Source organism: Mauremys reevesii, linkage group 3 (assembly GCF_016161935.1).
Source record: "Mauremys reevesii isolate NIE-2019 linkage group 3, ASM1616193v1, whole genome shotgun sequence".
Taxonomy (NCBI): Eukaryota; Metazoa; Chordata; order Testudines; family Geoemydidae; genus Mauremys; species Mauremys reevesii.
Genome location: NC_052625.1, coordinates 179,774,790 through 179,789,524, shown reverse-complemented (window position 1 = coordinate 179,789,524; position 14,735 = coordinate 179,774,790). Strand labels below are relative to the sequence as shown.

Below are 14,735 nucleotides of genomic sequence, written 5' to 3'. Positions count from 1 at the left end.
CCAAACTATGTAAGTGTCAACACTTAAATTTCACTCCTGCTGATATAATTGCCCTGCTATACCAACTTAATAATTGACCTCCATGAGCAGCAGAGTCAAGGTTGATGTGGTTAGGTTGAGGCAGAGTTGGTGTAGACACTGCATTGCTTAGATCAACTGTTACTGGCCTTCAGTAGTCATCCCATAATGCCCCACATCAACAGTACAATTGATACAAGTGCTCCTAGTGAGGATGCACATCTGCCAACACAAGAAGCAAAGTGTAGCCATACTAAAGCAGTGTAATTACCAGTACCTGTATACTGACATAAATTAGGTCAATTTAATTTTGTAGTGTAGACATGGCTTAAGTCTTACATCTTTACAATACTGTCTCACTATTTCCTGCAGGAGTGAATTGGAGCCAGATGAACAACCTCTGGTTTCCAACCTGTGCTCCTGGATCTAACTTTTTTTTTTTTAATTAAACCTTATGGTTGCAAGATTACATCTGGTTACATTTTTGAAGGTTAACAGACAACCTGAAAAACAGCTCACAGAAAAGTGTGAACTGCTCCATTTATCTCACTAGGTGCTAACTCTGAAGCATAATTATGGCATTAACCAGTTCACCAGTGATCAAGGCACACAAGAAAGAAACAGAAGTTGCACTATGAAGTTCTGCTGTATTTTGTTGTAGTATCAGGAGAGGTAGAGCTGAAATTGTAGAAACTGATTATTGGGAAAGTAACATCACCCACACCCAATTTGACCTCTGGTTTCTAACAATTTGCATGTCAGGTACACTGATCTCTTTTCTCCCCTTACTTGGCTTGTTGTTTAAACTCTTGCAGACACTTTGTACAGGTATCAAAAATTTCTATTAGTATGTTCTCCTCTTATCTGTTCCTTCAGTGGGTACTTTCAGCTAATGATGTCTGGCTCCCCCTAACTCATTTCTTAATTTTTTCAGACAAGTTAGTGTGTGCTTTAGTCCACTCTGCCCCTCACACTTGGGAGGAGCTGCCTGTAAATATCCACAAGGCTAATTCATTATCCCCCTTAAAACTTTCCTGTTCTGTGATACCTAAAAAAAAACCCTGACAACAGTAAAACTATTAGTGGCCTGAGGCCGCCGAACAACCCTATCTCCTGGCCTCCCATCGGTCATTTCCTCTTAGATTGTAAACTCTGTATGGCAGGGACCACGCGCTCCGTCTGTGTGCATCTGTACAGCCCCTTGCACCAGGGGCTCCCTGGCCCTTCAGCAAGACAAATAACGAGGCAGACGAGCTCTTTATCCTGCTGCCGTTTCCTGACTCGCCCCTCTGAGCCCAGGGACTTATCCCCCGCTTCGCTCCAGCTTCGCGCTCTCAGTTACCGCCCCCCCTTTGCGGGCTTCCCCCGCTCCTACCCCGGCCTGGCTCTAGCCACTGCCAGCGGCTCGGGGCTCGGGGCCCGGGCCCGCGGCCCCTCCCCACTGAGGCCCGGGCCCGCGCGGCAGACGCCAGACAGCCCCTAGCGGGGAGGGCTCTGAGGCGCGAGCCGCCACTAGGCCTCCCGTCAGAACGGCGCTAGAACGACGAATCTGGAGGACCACGAGCTAACGGCTACTTCCCGGCCCCCGGGGTGGCGCTCGTCACTACCGGGTCAAAGGGCATCCGGAAGTCACGGCGCGAGGGATTCGTTCCGGGTCGGGGATTCCATCGCGTGCACTGACTTCCGCCTGGCCGGCCACCCGGCAGCAAAGCGCGAGCCATGCAGGTCTCCAGCCTCAACGAGGTGAAGATCTACAGCCTGAGCGCGGGCCCGAGCCTCCCCGAGGTGAGAGAGGGCGGCCCCCCCCACTCCCGGCCGGGATCCCGGCCCCAGCCCCCCCCCCCGGGTCTCCGCGAGAGGGGGCGCGGCGCAGTCTCTGTTCCCGGGCGGGAGCTGCACGGGGCAGCCCCGTGCTCCCGCTCCAGGACCTGCAGAGCGTGTCTGCGCCAGGGGAAACCGCTGCCTCTGCTCCGTCTCGTTTCCCCGCCCAGCCCCTGGGCGCTCCCCTCCTGGCCAGGCGCACCTCTGCCGCGGAGCGGGCGCTCAGGTTGGGTGCACGGTTGCTGAAACCCCTTCAAAGTGTGCGTGAAACTGACAGAGCGACGGTGTTTCTCCTCAAACTGCTGCAGCTGCCAATTTTGGGGCGCGTTTAGGCGTATTTTTCTGTCTCTGTCAAGTCTGTTCCTGTCCGGTTGAAGATCTGCTTGAATAACAGGCGAAACGGTGAAACTTTCTAGACAAAAACTGCTGCCAAATGCACAAACTTGGGGCGGGGGGAAGAGACTCCCTAGATCACTGGTTTTCACCCTTTTTCCATTAGTGGACTCCCTAAGAAATTTCCAGTGAAGGTGGGGACTGGGGCTCTGTACCCACTACAGTTTAAGCCCATATAAGTTAAGTTCCTCTGATGTGAATAAGCTGCCCCCCTGAGCGAGGTACATTACACCAGCCTAAGCACTGGTGTGGACAGCGCTATGTCCCGACGACATAGCTGCGACTGCTCACGGGTGCAGGAGTAATTGAATTGATGGGAGAGCTCTCTCCCATGGGTTTAGAGCGTCTGCACTAGCAGTGCTACCGCGGCGCAGCTGCAAGCTCTGTAGTGTAGCCATAGTCTGTGGACCCAAAGGGGTGTGTGGACCAGAGGTTGAAAGCTAATGTCCTAGTGCTTTCTTCTCTAGTCTCTCTGAGCAATCTGGGATCAAGGTTTCAGCAGCATTCAGAAAGAGATTAGATCTGTGTACAGACAATACTAATATCCAGAGTCATATTAGTAAAAACTCTAAAAAGTAAATTATCAGAGGGGTAGCCGTGTTAGTCTGGATCTGTAAAAGCAGCAAAGAGTCTTGTGGCACCTTATAGACTAATATATACTTATAGCTCATGCTCCAAAACGTTTGTTAGTCTATAAGGAGCCACAAGACTCTTTGCTGCTCTTAAAAAGTAAAGATGGTGGGATATAATACCTCAGACTTCAGAGATTAAGACAACCTCTGATTATTAGATGTTGGGGAAATGTGACTTGGGGTAGATTATCCCCTTTTCTGTGTCTTCCTGCAGGGTGGCTATTTTGCACTGCTTCTAAACCTTCTGGTATTGACTACTGTTGGTAATAGGATACTAGGTTAGATAGACCTGTGGTCTGATCCGGCTCTGCAATTCCTCTGTTTATACAGATGTTATAAATAGTGGTAATGTCTTAAAAATTGGGTTTTAAGTTGATGGTGTCCCCTTAATATTTTTGTCTGTGTCTCACACTGAAATCTGAGAAACATAGGAATAGGACAAAGTGAAGAAAACCGAAGAAAAAATATTTTGTATCCTGACAAAATTCCAATAATTTTAAGTGAAGTCTTTGCTTTTTTTCGCCTAAATTCACTGCCCCAATAATGACCTTTTACATATTTGTGGTTTATACCATTATGCCCCATCTCATTCCTAGTCTCATTCTAGACCAGGGGTCGGCAACCTATGGCACGCGTGCCAAACATGACACGCAAGCCGATTTTGAGCGGCATGCAGCTGCCTGCCGCCATCCCGGCCCCCAGCCCCACTCAGCACCCCCGTCCACTGCTCTCCCCTGCGGTGGCAGGAGGCAGAAGCTTGGTTCTGCGGCAGCCAAGCTCTCCCTCCCCCACCCCGCTTCTTCCGCCAGCGTGGTGCTTTCCTGCTCCCCCCCCTCTCCGTCCCTGAGCCAATCAGCTGATGGCCCTTGCGAGAGGGAGGGGGGGAAGAACAGCAGCGTGCACACAGCTCCATGCAGGACGCAGAGAGAGGTAGGGACGGGGCCTGGGGGAAGGGGGTGGAACAGGGCACATCCCTTCCAGCCCCCTGCCCTGAGCGGCTCAGGGCAGGGGGCTGGGAGCACCCCCACGAGCCGAGCACCCCAGCCCTCTGCCCTGACCCCCCCCACACACTCAGCCTTCGGCCCTGCACCCCTATACCCCCCAGCCCTCTGCCCTGACCCTTGAACCCCCCCACACACCCAGCCTTCTGCCCTGCACCTCCCAGCCCTCTGCCCTGAACCCCCCCACCCCAACACACACCCAGCCTTCTGCCCTGTATCCTCACAGTCCCATCCCTCTTCCCTGAAATCCCCAACACACCCAGCCCTCTGCCCTGCACCCCCACACACCTCCAGCCCTCTGCTCTGACCCTTGAACCCCCCCCCACACCCAGCCTTCTACCCTGCACCCCCCACACACACCCAGCCCTCTGCCCTGATCCCTGAACCCCCCCCCACAGCAGCCGTCGGCCCTGACCCCCCTCCCCCCGCCCTCTGCCCTGACCCCCGCCCCACCCCAGGTCTGGGGTCCCAGCCGCAGGCTCTGCTCAGCCTGCTGCTGGCCTAGGTGAACAGAACCCCAGGATGGCAGCGAGCTGAGCAGGGTGGCAGCGAGCTGAGCAGGCTGGCAGCGTAAGATCAGCATTTTAATTTAATTTTAAATGACACTTCTTAAACATTTTGAAAACCTTGTTTACTTTACATACAATAGTTTAGTTATATAATATAGACTTATAGAAAGAGACCTTCTAAAATGTTAAAATGTATTGCCGGCATGCAAAACCTTAAATTAGAGTGAATAAATGAAGACTTGGCACACCACTTCTGAAAGGTTGCCGACCCCTGTTCTAGACTGCTGTCCTAAACCTTGGAATTGTAACCTGTAGGGCTTTTAGACTTTTTGATAAAAGTTGTGTTGCCAGTACATTAGCTAGCAAATGCTAACTAATACATTTGAAAAGTTTAGTGTAGACTATGAAGTTTATATACTTTAACGCATGCTAAACTGTTAGTTACAGGTAGGTGGGAGCCTTGCCTGCACTAGGCTGTTAAAATGTGTTAATTAATTAACATGCTAACAGCACACCTTTAAGCCTCATCTAGGATGGCAATGCTGTTTTTGGGAGGCTGAGAATCTTAAGATTTTATTTGGAAAAAAATGTATAACTGCTCTGATTGCAAAGATAAATCTTCTGAATGTAAATAGCTATAATAATCAGGTGAGTGTTGAGACTCACTAACAGCACACTCAAGTTTTCAATTACTTATTTTCTTAAGTATGAAATTATTAAATAGCTTCATGGAAATGCTTGCTTTGCTATACATAGCATAATAAACAGAACAAGAATTAATTTGGTTGTTAGAGCCTAGTTTTGTTTCACTGACAAATTTGATAAGCCTAACTCTCACACGCTTTTCCTAGCGCTTGAAATTAACACTGACAGCAATTATTTTCCTTTTCTTACAGTGGATTTCCGATAAGAAGAAGAGAGCACTACAAAAGAAAAATGCGGGTAAGTTGTCCTTAACACATGCTGTTCAGTAAAAATGGGTTGCATTTATATAGCATTCTAGTCCAGAAGTAGATCAAAAAACTTTACAAACTGATTTAAGAGCTATAATTATATTTTGCTTATGTACATAGATAGTTGGCAGCCACCTCTGGATTGAAGAGGCACAGCTGTAAATTGATCTAGATTATGGGGTCAAGAACTGAATTTTCTTATTCGCAGTATTGTACAGTCAACTGTACGAATTATGGGTTGTTCTTGAATTCCTATAAAGCATCAGGTGTGGGCCACTGTAGGAAGTGGAACAGAATATATGCTGGAGTCCTTTTACATATACATTATGAGAAGATTGTCACATTTCTGATGTAGATACAATTATGATCCTCAGGGACAATGCAGCTGGTTATACTCACATTTCTCAGCAGCAAGTACAATATCAGAGCATTCTTTTCTGGCAAGAAGTTCTGTCACCAAGATCTGTTGTTCAACTCAAAATGTAAAATCTGCATTTTAATTAAAGCCTCCTCTTCTTGTCCCAGACTCTATGCTGTTAAAAAATGCCCAGCAAACAAAAAAACCTGCAAACAAAAGTTCCTACCCATGCATAGTCAAGCTTTTCTGCCTAGAGATCGGGAGAGAAACAAAACACCTTTTTACTCTGGATTTTTATGCTCTTTTGGTTTTGGTATAAATACCATAGTGATAACTGCCATATGGAAAGCTAAAATAGATACATATTGGGTTTTATTGCATGTGTCCATAACAGAGGGCGATGTGATCCACTGTATCAGGGTTTCTCAGCCCATGGGTCAGGGACCCAAAATTGGGTTGCCGGAATGTTTCAGAGGGTCGCGTGGGAACTCCTGTGGCTACAGTCCTGTGGGGCTGGCTGGGCTGCCTCCCTGCTCCAGGAAACCTCTGGGGTCCCAGTGCCACTCAGGTTAAGCCCAACTGTCCTGATGACGGGAGTCCAGGTAGGCCAAATTTGAGTGAGTGGCACGACAACCCCATGAGCCAGGTCAGAACTCCATTCACACAAATTTGGTCTAGCCAGGGTGGTGAGCCCAAACCTGAGTGGCACTGCAATCCTGGAGGTTGCAATGCCTGGAGTGGAGAGCCACGCCTAGCCAGCCCCACACACAGGAGCTGCCACTGTGGGGTGAGTGCTGGGCAGAATCTGACTGAAACCACCCTAGAGGCTCCATCCCCAGATTATTTACTGGGTCGTGACAGGCTATAAACCAAGGGTAGGCAACCTATGGCAGGCGTGCCGAAGGCGGCACACGAGCTCATTTTCAGTGGCACTCACATTGATGGGGTCCTGGCCACCAGTCTGGGGGGCTCTGCATTTTAATTTAATTTTAAATGAAGCTTCTTAAACATTTTAAAAACCTTATTTACTTTACATACAACAATAGTTTAGTTATATATTATAGACTTATAGAAAGAGACGGTCTAAAAACGTTAAAATTTATTACTGGCACTCAAAAGCTTACATTAGAGTGAATAAATGAAGACTTGGCACATCACTTCTGAAAGGTTGCCAACCCCTGCTATAAACATTTACAAATGGGTCCTGAGCCCAAAAATATTGGGAACCACGGCACTATACAGGATCTCAGCTATGTAAGGTAAAATGCTATTTAACTTTCTGAACTATAATTGTACTAATGTACTATAACTGAAGTGACGTGATTTGTTCTACATTGACGTGATTTGTTCTACATTGATATAGTCTACTTCTGAAAATTCACAGAATGTACTGATCTGTAAATTTATTACTTGGCATATTTTTGGAAGCAGTATTAATTACTCCTGGGGGAATTCTGCGCATCTGTGGACTAGCAGAATTCATTTGTCTCGCATAATTTTGTATTATCCCACATAAAAAAGCATTTTGCCTAAGAAGTGCTGCAGTTCTGCCTTTTGCCCACCAGAGGCCCCTGTGACACCGGAACAGCCAGCTGCCTTCATGCTGGCTGTTCTAGCTCCACAGCAGCCTCCTCTGGGCAAAAGGTGGAACTGCAGCACGTCTTAGGCAAAATGTTTTTTATGTGGAAAAATACAAAATTCTATGCCCAGTGCTGCAGAATTCCCCCCAGGAGTAGAGTTAATCACAGCACCCTGCCCACAGAGCCAGGTTAGGACAGAGTGGGGCATAGAGAGCTGCTGGGGGAGGACAGACTGGAGCATGGGCTCAGGATCTAGTGGGGTGACAGCATTGAGCCTGGGGAAGGGGGGCTGTAGAGACCCATGAGGATGAGGGGTGTAGGGTAAGGAGCAGACATGCCTGACTGAATGAGAGAGGCTTGGGGTCAGGCAGGGTCTGCATGGGGAAGGCTTCCCAACACCCTAACAATCTCTCCCTTCTCCCCAAAGAAAAACCTCTCACCCATACCTAGCACCCTCCAAGTTCACTCCTAGGCTCCCTCAGCTCCTCTCTTACCCCTGACTCACCCAAGCCTTTGTGCTGCTTCTGACAGGTGCAGCAAATACAGTTCTGTATTGTGATTTAAACGAATTACACGAAGTTCTGTATTAATATGTCTTGTAAGGAATCTATTTGTCAAAAAAAATTTACCAGAATCTTTTTTTGCTCTGTGTTGTTACAGACATACTTTCTGACAGATATTTTTAAACAAATTACCAAAATAATTGTAACTGTCTTAATTGTATTGTGTTATTTTGACAAAATATGCAGAATTTTGCATAATTTTCAAAGATTCAGTGCAGAATTTTTAATTTTTTGGTGCAGAATTCCCTCAGGAGTATTATATTAAATGTTCCTCATGCTTAAAATGAGGATTTTTGTCCTTTGTTTAGTTACTGATGATACTGCCTTAGAAAACTTTGTCTGTCAAACAAAAGATGTTACCAGTTTTCATTAATAGGAATGTTTTCTCTTCAGATGTTCGCAGGAGAATTGAACTTATTCAAGACTTTGACATGCCCACAGTTAGCACAACTATTAAGGTATCAAGGGATGGACAGTATATTATGGCAACTGGTGAGTTAACTAAATGTTTATGTATGCCAAAGGCTAAAATATTCGAAAACCTTTACCTGGAGGTACCTTACTGAAGGAGAGAAGACTTTCTAGATAATTTGTAAGTGTCAATGTATAGGTGCTTTTTTAGCTTACTGTTACCATGTGGTGAACCTGGTAGCTCACATGTCATGGTACTCTGTGAAGCACTTCTTTGTAGCACATGGGTATTTATAGAATTTAATTGTTATTTTTTTGCAGATGGAGGCTGCCCTTGACACGTCTATTATGTGTATATGAATCTGGCTTTCAAAATAAGTTTTTTTTAAAGTTTAATTGATTGAAAATCCTAGTGGCCGCCAAACTATTTAATGATCTAAATTTGCACAAATAATGAAACCTGGTTTTGATTGTTTTTTTTCAAAAGTAAAAATCAGTGAAACTCTGCAAACATTTCGTGGATTGGCCGACGTTGCTGTAACCATGTATTATTTTAGATGAAATATACTATTTTAATACATGATAGCTGCATGTCTCACTTGGTGAATGAAAAGTAAATGTTGTTGTCTTTAGTTATGAATCTCACTTTAATGGTAAAGTGTAAAGAAAATTTTATCTTCCTATTTCTTTCAATGGGTATTTCAGCCATTTTGGTTAGAATGCTCCTGTTGTTGTTTTTATTATTCTTGTACAGTAATCATCTTTTAAATTAATCTGGTATTCTTTAAAAGGATGGAGGCATAGTACTACAACTAAACTTCACAGGGATAACAACTGAGAATTAGTGATTTAGGTAGACCTGGACAATCTAAGACTGTACACAGGCTTAGCCTTTCAGACCATTAGAAGGTAATGTTGTTATATCCAGTCACAGAGACCATTATCTTCAGCTTAGATGTGTGTGTGGTTTTCAGAATAAATTTCCAGCACCAAGGTCAAGGTTTTCAAAAACGGGTCCCTAAAGTTATGTCCCTACATGGCTTGATTTTTAAAAGTTGCAAGCACTCAGCAGCTACCATTGATTTCTGGGACTGAAGGTTCCAGCAGTTGAAATAACAGCAAAAGTAAACACTATGCATACTTAAGACCTGACTGTGTTTAACTGATTGTTTTGAAAACATATTCTCTGGTTTGCTTATGTCAGGGATAAAACTGTTTTGCAGGAACATATAAGCCAAGGATCCGGTGTTTTGATACCTACCAATTATCCCTGAAATTTGAAAGATGCTTAGATTCTGAAGGTCAGTAAATTATATGGCTTTAAACTGTATATGGGAGGCAGTGTGGACCTGTAAGTAGGGCACTGAAGTGGAGTAAAGAGACCTGTGTTCGGTCATTAACTTGCTGTGATTTTATGCAAGTCACTTTTTTGTACCCCCATTTTCCCATCTGTAAAAGGGAGATAACGTTACTTAACATTTTTTGTAAAGCATTTTGAAATCTGTGGGAACTTAAATAACGTATCTAAAGCAAAGCACAGGCTATCTGATTTACCCTGTAACTTACGTTTGTAAGATTATAAGATTTTACATTGCACTTTTCTTGGTAATTGTTAGATCCAAATGTCCATGTATATCTTCGATCAACCCAAATGGGATTTCTGTAAATCAATAAGATTGCTAGAAAGTGAGCCATCAATCCTAGATAAACATGCTTGTATGGCTGGCTGGCCTTTTACACATTTTTTTTTTATTACAAAAAAATCTAATTAAATAACCTTTATCTAATCAGCTGTCAAGAAAAGCAATAAGTACAGAGTAAAATTTACTAATTTGCATACTCCTGTCTTGAGTAGTAGATACTTTCATATCAATATTGCACTTTCTTCTTTCCAAGTGAATCAATCTCTAGTTAGTGTTCTAGAAAACTCTAAAAAGCTTTAATATTTTTCATTCGGTATCAAATTTAAATCTGTAAGGTAGTTACGGTTATTAATTATACATTAATTCCTTACATTCTTAATAGAATTTGAGTTTATTTGCCTTCTTTGCTATCTGAAAAGCATTTTACATGTTGTGAGCTCTACAAGAAATGAATAAATAATGTCATCTAAAAAACTAAATTAAGATGTAGCAAAGAATCCTGTGGCACCTTATAGACTAACAGACGTTTTGCAGCATGAGCTTTCGTGGGTGAATACCCACTTCTTCGGATGCAAGCAGTCTGTTAGTCTATAAGGTGCCACAGGATTCTTTGCTGCTTCTACAGAACCAGACTAACACGGCTCCCCCTCTGATAAATTAAGATGGTATTAAAGTTGTGTGGTTAAGTGCTCCAGATATGATAAAGGCAAGGTTGTACTTGCAACTTTGTGCATATTCATTAAGATAACCTTTAATTTCATGATTACATCTCCATTTGTTTTAAACTTTAAACATGTGTATAGTCTTCTAGTATGCCAGAAAAACAACAATCTGTGAAAGTCATTAATTTACAAAGAAGACAGTAAACATTCTCCACAACTTCCTTCAGATTAAGTACAACAGTTTAATATTAGACTCCTGCTGGCATATTAAAGCTGCCTAAATTCACCAAAAAAATTTGCCTTTCTCTGACTTAACTAGCATCTAACTAGACTGAGTCCAAAAAGATATACTTGAGTATTATTTTAAGGAAAATACATTGTTTACGAGAATGATAAAACATTACGAGTTGCTACATGTGTATCTCTAAGGCTTTAGAAAAGTATATGAAGATTATATTTGATCATGTAATTAAAGATTGCATACATAATGCATTGATGTCAGTGTGAAATACTTACATGATGAAAGTTAAGCATTAAAGATCTAGGTCAGTGTTTGTAAATCATGTTTACGTAATTGATTCTTAAACTTTCTTTATTCCTCCTCCTCCCCAGTGGTTACATTTGATATTTTATCAGATGATTACTCAAAGGTATGTTTAATATTTTATTTTTAATGTCTGTTGAGAAAACTGAATTATTTTAGACTTCTGTGTATTAAAGGGATATGGCCAATACAAACTTTTGAAGTTGATGAGGTTAAAAAAAAAATTAAAGTCCAGTTTCTTTAAATAGCATGTCCTGACTCTTTAAAATGATCTTTAAAATATTTCATTTTTCTCTGCCTCTGTTTGAATGTTTTCTCCTAACTAGTCAGGATACAGGACAAAGAACAAAACTGGCAGTTAAAGCAAAGTTTGGTCTAAAATACAAAGAAAATGAAATGTGAAAAAGAAAGAAATGTCTTTACTAATTTCTTTCAGTTATAGACATTTTAGGCCTCATCTATATTGGCAGCAGTGTATGTGGGTATAGGGTATGGGTAACTATATGCCTCAGTGACAAGCAGGCTGAGTCTACACTGTGGTGTACAGCTACACATGGCAGTGGATGGTCCTCTTCCCCACTGCTTCTCCCCTTTCCCTGCTGGCGGAACCTTCGACTTTGGCAGGGAAAGACTCCGGCAGCAGAAAGGGACAAGGCAGTACACTGCTAAAAATAGCAGGGTAGATGTGGGAGGCATTTCTCAGATATGTAAAGAGCTGTGTAGGATATGTACTCCCAAGGTTCTGGTGTGTCTTTACTCGCCTAAGCAGTTCCTCACCATCTACAGTAGTGTTTATACCTATGCTAAGGGGCTGTTCTCAACACGCCACTGTAAGTAAAGACATAGCCTTAGTCACAATCATTAATAACTACAAGGTGGGTACAAATTTTTCAGACAGAAATGTGATTTTTCAAATTGACTGTTGCTTTAAATGTTAATGTATTTAAGGTACTGTTTAGTCACATGTTAATAACCTGATTAATGTTAAGCATGTGAGTAATTTCGTTGACTTCAATATGACTACTCAGGTGTTTAAATTTACCTTGCTGAATCAGGACCTCAATTTCCCTGGACAGACATTGCCATTTTATTAGATATGTAATCTTGTTGCTTTTCTAGATACAGAATGTCTAAAATTCTGCCACCTGATAGAAAACTAAGAATAACTGTGTCTGCATTGAATGGGGAAAGGTGGGAACTAATTTTATGAGTTACAGCAGCCTTCCACCTGCTTTCTCTCTAAAGGTACGTCTACACTATGGAGACTATACTGGCATAGCCCAGTAGTGTAGACACAGCGTATGTTAACAGAAAGGGGTTTTCTATTGGTGTAGGAACACTGCCTCCTGAGCGATGTTAGCTACATTGATGGAAACACTCTTCCATTGACGTAGCTGCATGTACACTGGGGTTTATGTTGGCATAGCTATGTTGGTCAGAAATGGTTTGTTTTTGTGTTTCTTTTTTTTTCCATACCTGTGACCAATGTAGCTTTCTAGACAAAGCCTAAGAGAAAATGCTGGCCATCTTAAGGACTGAAAAAAGAATTTGTGAGGTTATCAGAAGACATTTTTTGTTTATAAATTAGTTTCCTGTCTGGTTATAAAAAAAAGTGTTGCCTTTTTGTGTTTTGTGCTGAAATTGGCAATATATTCAGATGCAGAAAAACTATCTAGAGAACTTGTCTAACTCCATATTTTCCTTTTTGTATGTCTTTTTTTTTTTAACGTTATTATCCAAAAACATAATGTATAATCAGTAAGGAGAAAAACTGAAAACCAGTCCAAATAATCCTACCTACTTTAAATTAGCAGTGCATTCAAGATATTTTTAATCAAAGAGGCGTTACTCTGGAAGTATTTACTAATTGATGATTATATGACTCACTGTGTAGGTTTAGAAAGGAATGGTGTTTTTGCCTTTTCAAAAAAGGTTGTCTTTCCCTTTGTCTATTACCCATACCAGTAGCCAGATACCTTGGGGAAGATGGTCTTGTCATCCAGTGGTTTTATTTTCTAGGAATAACTCAGTGGTGGCAGAAACTGACATGATGCTAAGGAAAAACTAATATAAAAAAGTTCCACTGAGTTGGATCTATTTATTAATAAAGGAAAACCTGAGTGTTTTTCGTTCCAGTATTGTAGAGACTTTCCAAAAATATCTAAAACAACAATTATTAGAGATTGAGGGAAACTTCAACATTTGTATGTCCTTCGGTTACTCTGAGCTTACTTTATGAAGGCATGAAATTTGATTGTGTTTCATTTTTTAGGCACATTTTGAAAAGTCTTTAAAAATTCTTTTTGTGGGAGAAGTGAAAGAGGATGAATATTCAGATTTGTCCTTGAAAATAATCTGCTCCCCCTGAGAGTGATCCTTTGATGTCTTTCCCCCTTTCCTTCTGTCCATGGACTTAGAACATGCTATTGAAGCTTAAACTGAATATTATCTCATTTTACGTTGATCTCTTTAACTTATTTTCTGTACTGCTCCATGCTTCAGAAATTTCCTTTAGTTTTACTAGACTGTCAAGTTAGAACAGAAGAGATTCTAGTTAGACTAGAGAAGAGAACTGACCTGGGCATCATTGTAGAAAGCTTAATGACAAGCTCTTCTTAATGTGCAGCTGTGGTCAAAAGCCAAGCAAGATGTTAGGCTGCATGAGGAATTGGATAGAGAATAATTTGGGAAATGTTGTTATGCCATCATATAAATCAGTGGGGTGGCCTCATTTGCAATATTAATCACCCACATTGTAAGTAAGTAAGTAAATAAATAAATAAATTGCAGAATGGTTAAGGATGTGGGAAAACTGTTGAAGAGCGATTGAAAAGATCTGGATTGTTTATGTTAGAAAGAAGATGAATGAGAGGGGACATGCTAAAAGTATATAAAATAATGGTCTTGAGGATGTAGATCTGGAATTTCTGTTCTCCCTGTCTCATAACTCAAGAACAACAGCTATTTAATGAAATTAAAAGATTAGGCATCTGTCCTTCCCTTCCCTTCAGGGAGTGGTGATGGTAGGAGAGCTGTTCATATAGGCATACAAATGAACAGAAAATGCCACCATCATTATGCAACTTTTTAAACGCATGTTGAAATTTCACTAAAAACATTGATCCAAAGGCTGCAGAAATCATTTAGAAAGATTCTCTTAAAATTAATTTATCCAACTCCCCATACCCAATTAAAATAGCGAGGCAGGATCCATTTTATTAAATGTTACCATTGTTATTTAAATACAATGTTAATTAAAAATAATAGCCAGCTCAGTTGGTTTTGATAAAAACCTGTGATTTTGAAAAATCACTGGAGTTTTCTTTAAAGAAAAGAGTGACAAGGGTGGAGAAGTGGGGAGGAAACCATCAGAAAAAAAACTAACCCCCAAATCCTTTCTGTTTTGTGTTTTCAGATTGTCTTCTTGCACTGTGACAGATACATTGAGTTTCATTCACAACATGGCCATTATTACAAGACAAGAATACCAAAGTTTGGTAGAGATTTCTCCTATCACTACCCATCATGTGATCTGTATTTTGTAGGCGCAAGGTATTGATCCGGATGGGCTGGTCTCGGTTTTCATTTTTCTTAGGACTGTTTTTTTCAAGACTAAAATGAAGCTAAAAATATGCTGTAAAAATTGA

At 41.9% G+C, this 14,735-nt stretch overlaps 1 protein-coding gene across 2 annotated transcripts in view; it reads left to right on the top strand.

Moving 5' to 3' along the window:
• Positions 1-1,622: 1,622 nt before the first annotated feature.
• NOL10 (nucleolar protein 10) overlaps positions 1,623-14,735 on the top strand; it is a 70,201-nt gene continuing 57,088 nt past the window's right edge. Inside the window, exons 1-6 of one of the 2 annotated variants that reach the window (XM_039532035.1) lie at positions 1,623-1,803; positions 5,271-5,316; positions 8,222-8,320; positions 9,463-9,540; positions 11,157-11,194; positions 14,504-14,640. In XM_039532035.1, coding sequence (XP_039387969.1) covers positions 1,738-1,803; positions 5,271-5,316; positions 8,222-8,320; positions 9,463-9,540; positions 11,157-11,194; positions 14,504-14,640 — 464 coding nt within the window. In that variant the 5' untranslated portion in view covers positions 1,623-1,737. Of the gene's footprint in view, positions 1,804-2,126; positions 2,242-5,270; positions 5,317-8,221; positions 8,321-9,462; positions 9,541-11,156; positions 11,195-14,503; positions 14,641-14,735 lie in introns of those variants that run through there. The other variant, XM_039532037.1, reaches the window with a different exon arrangement.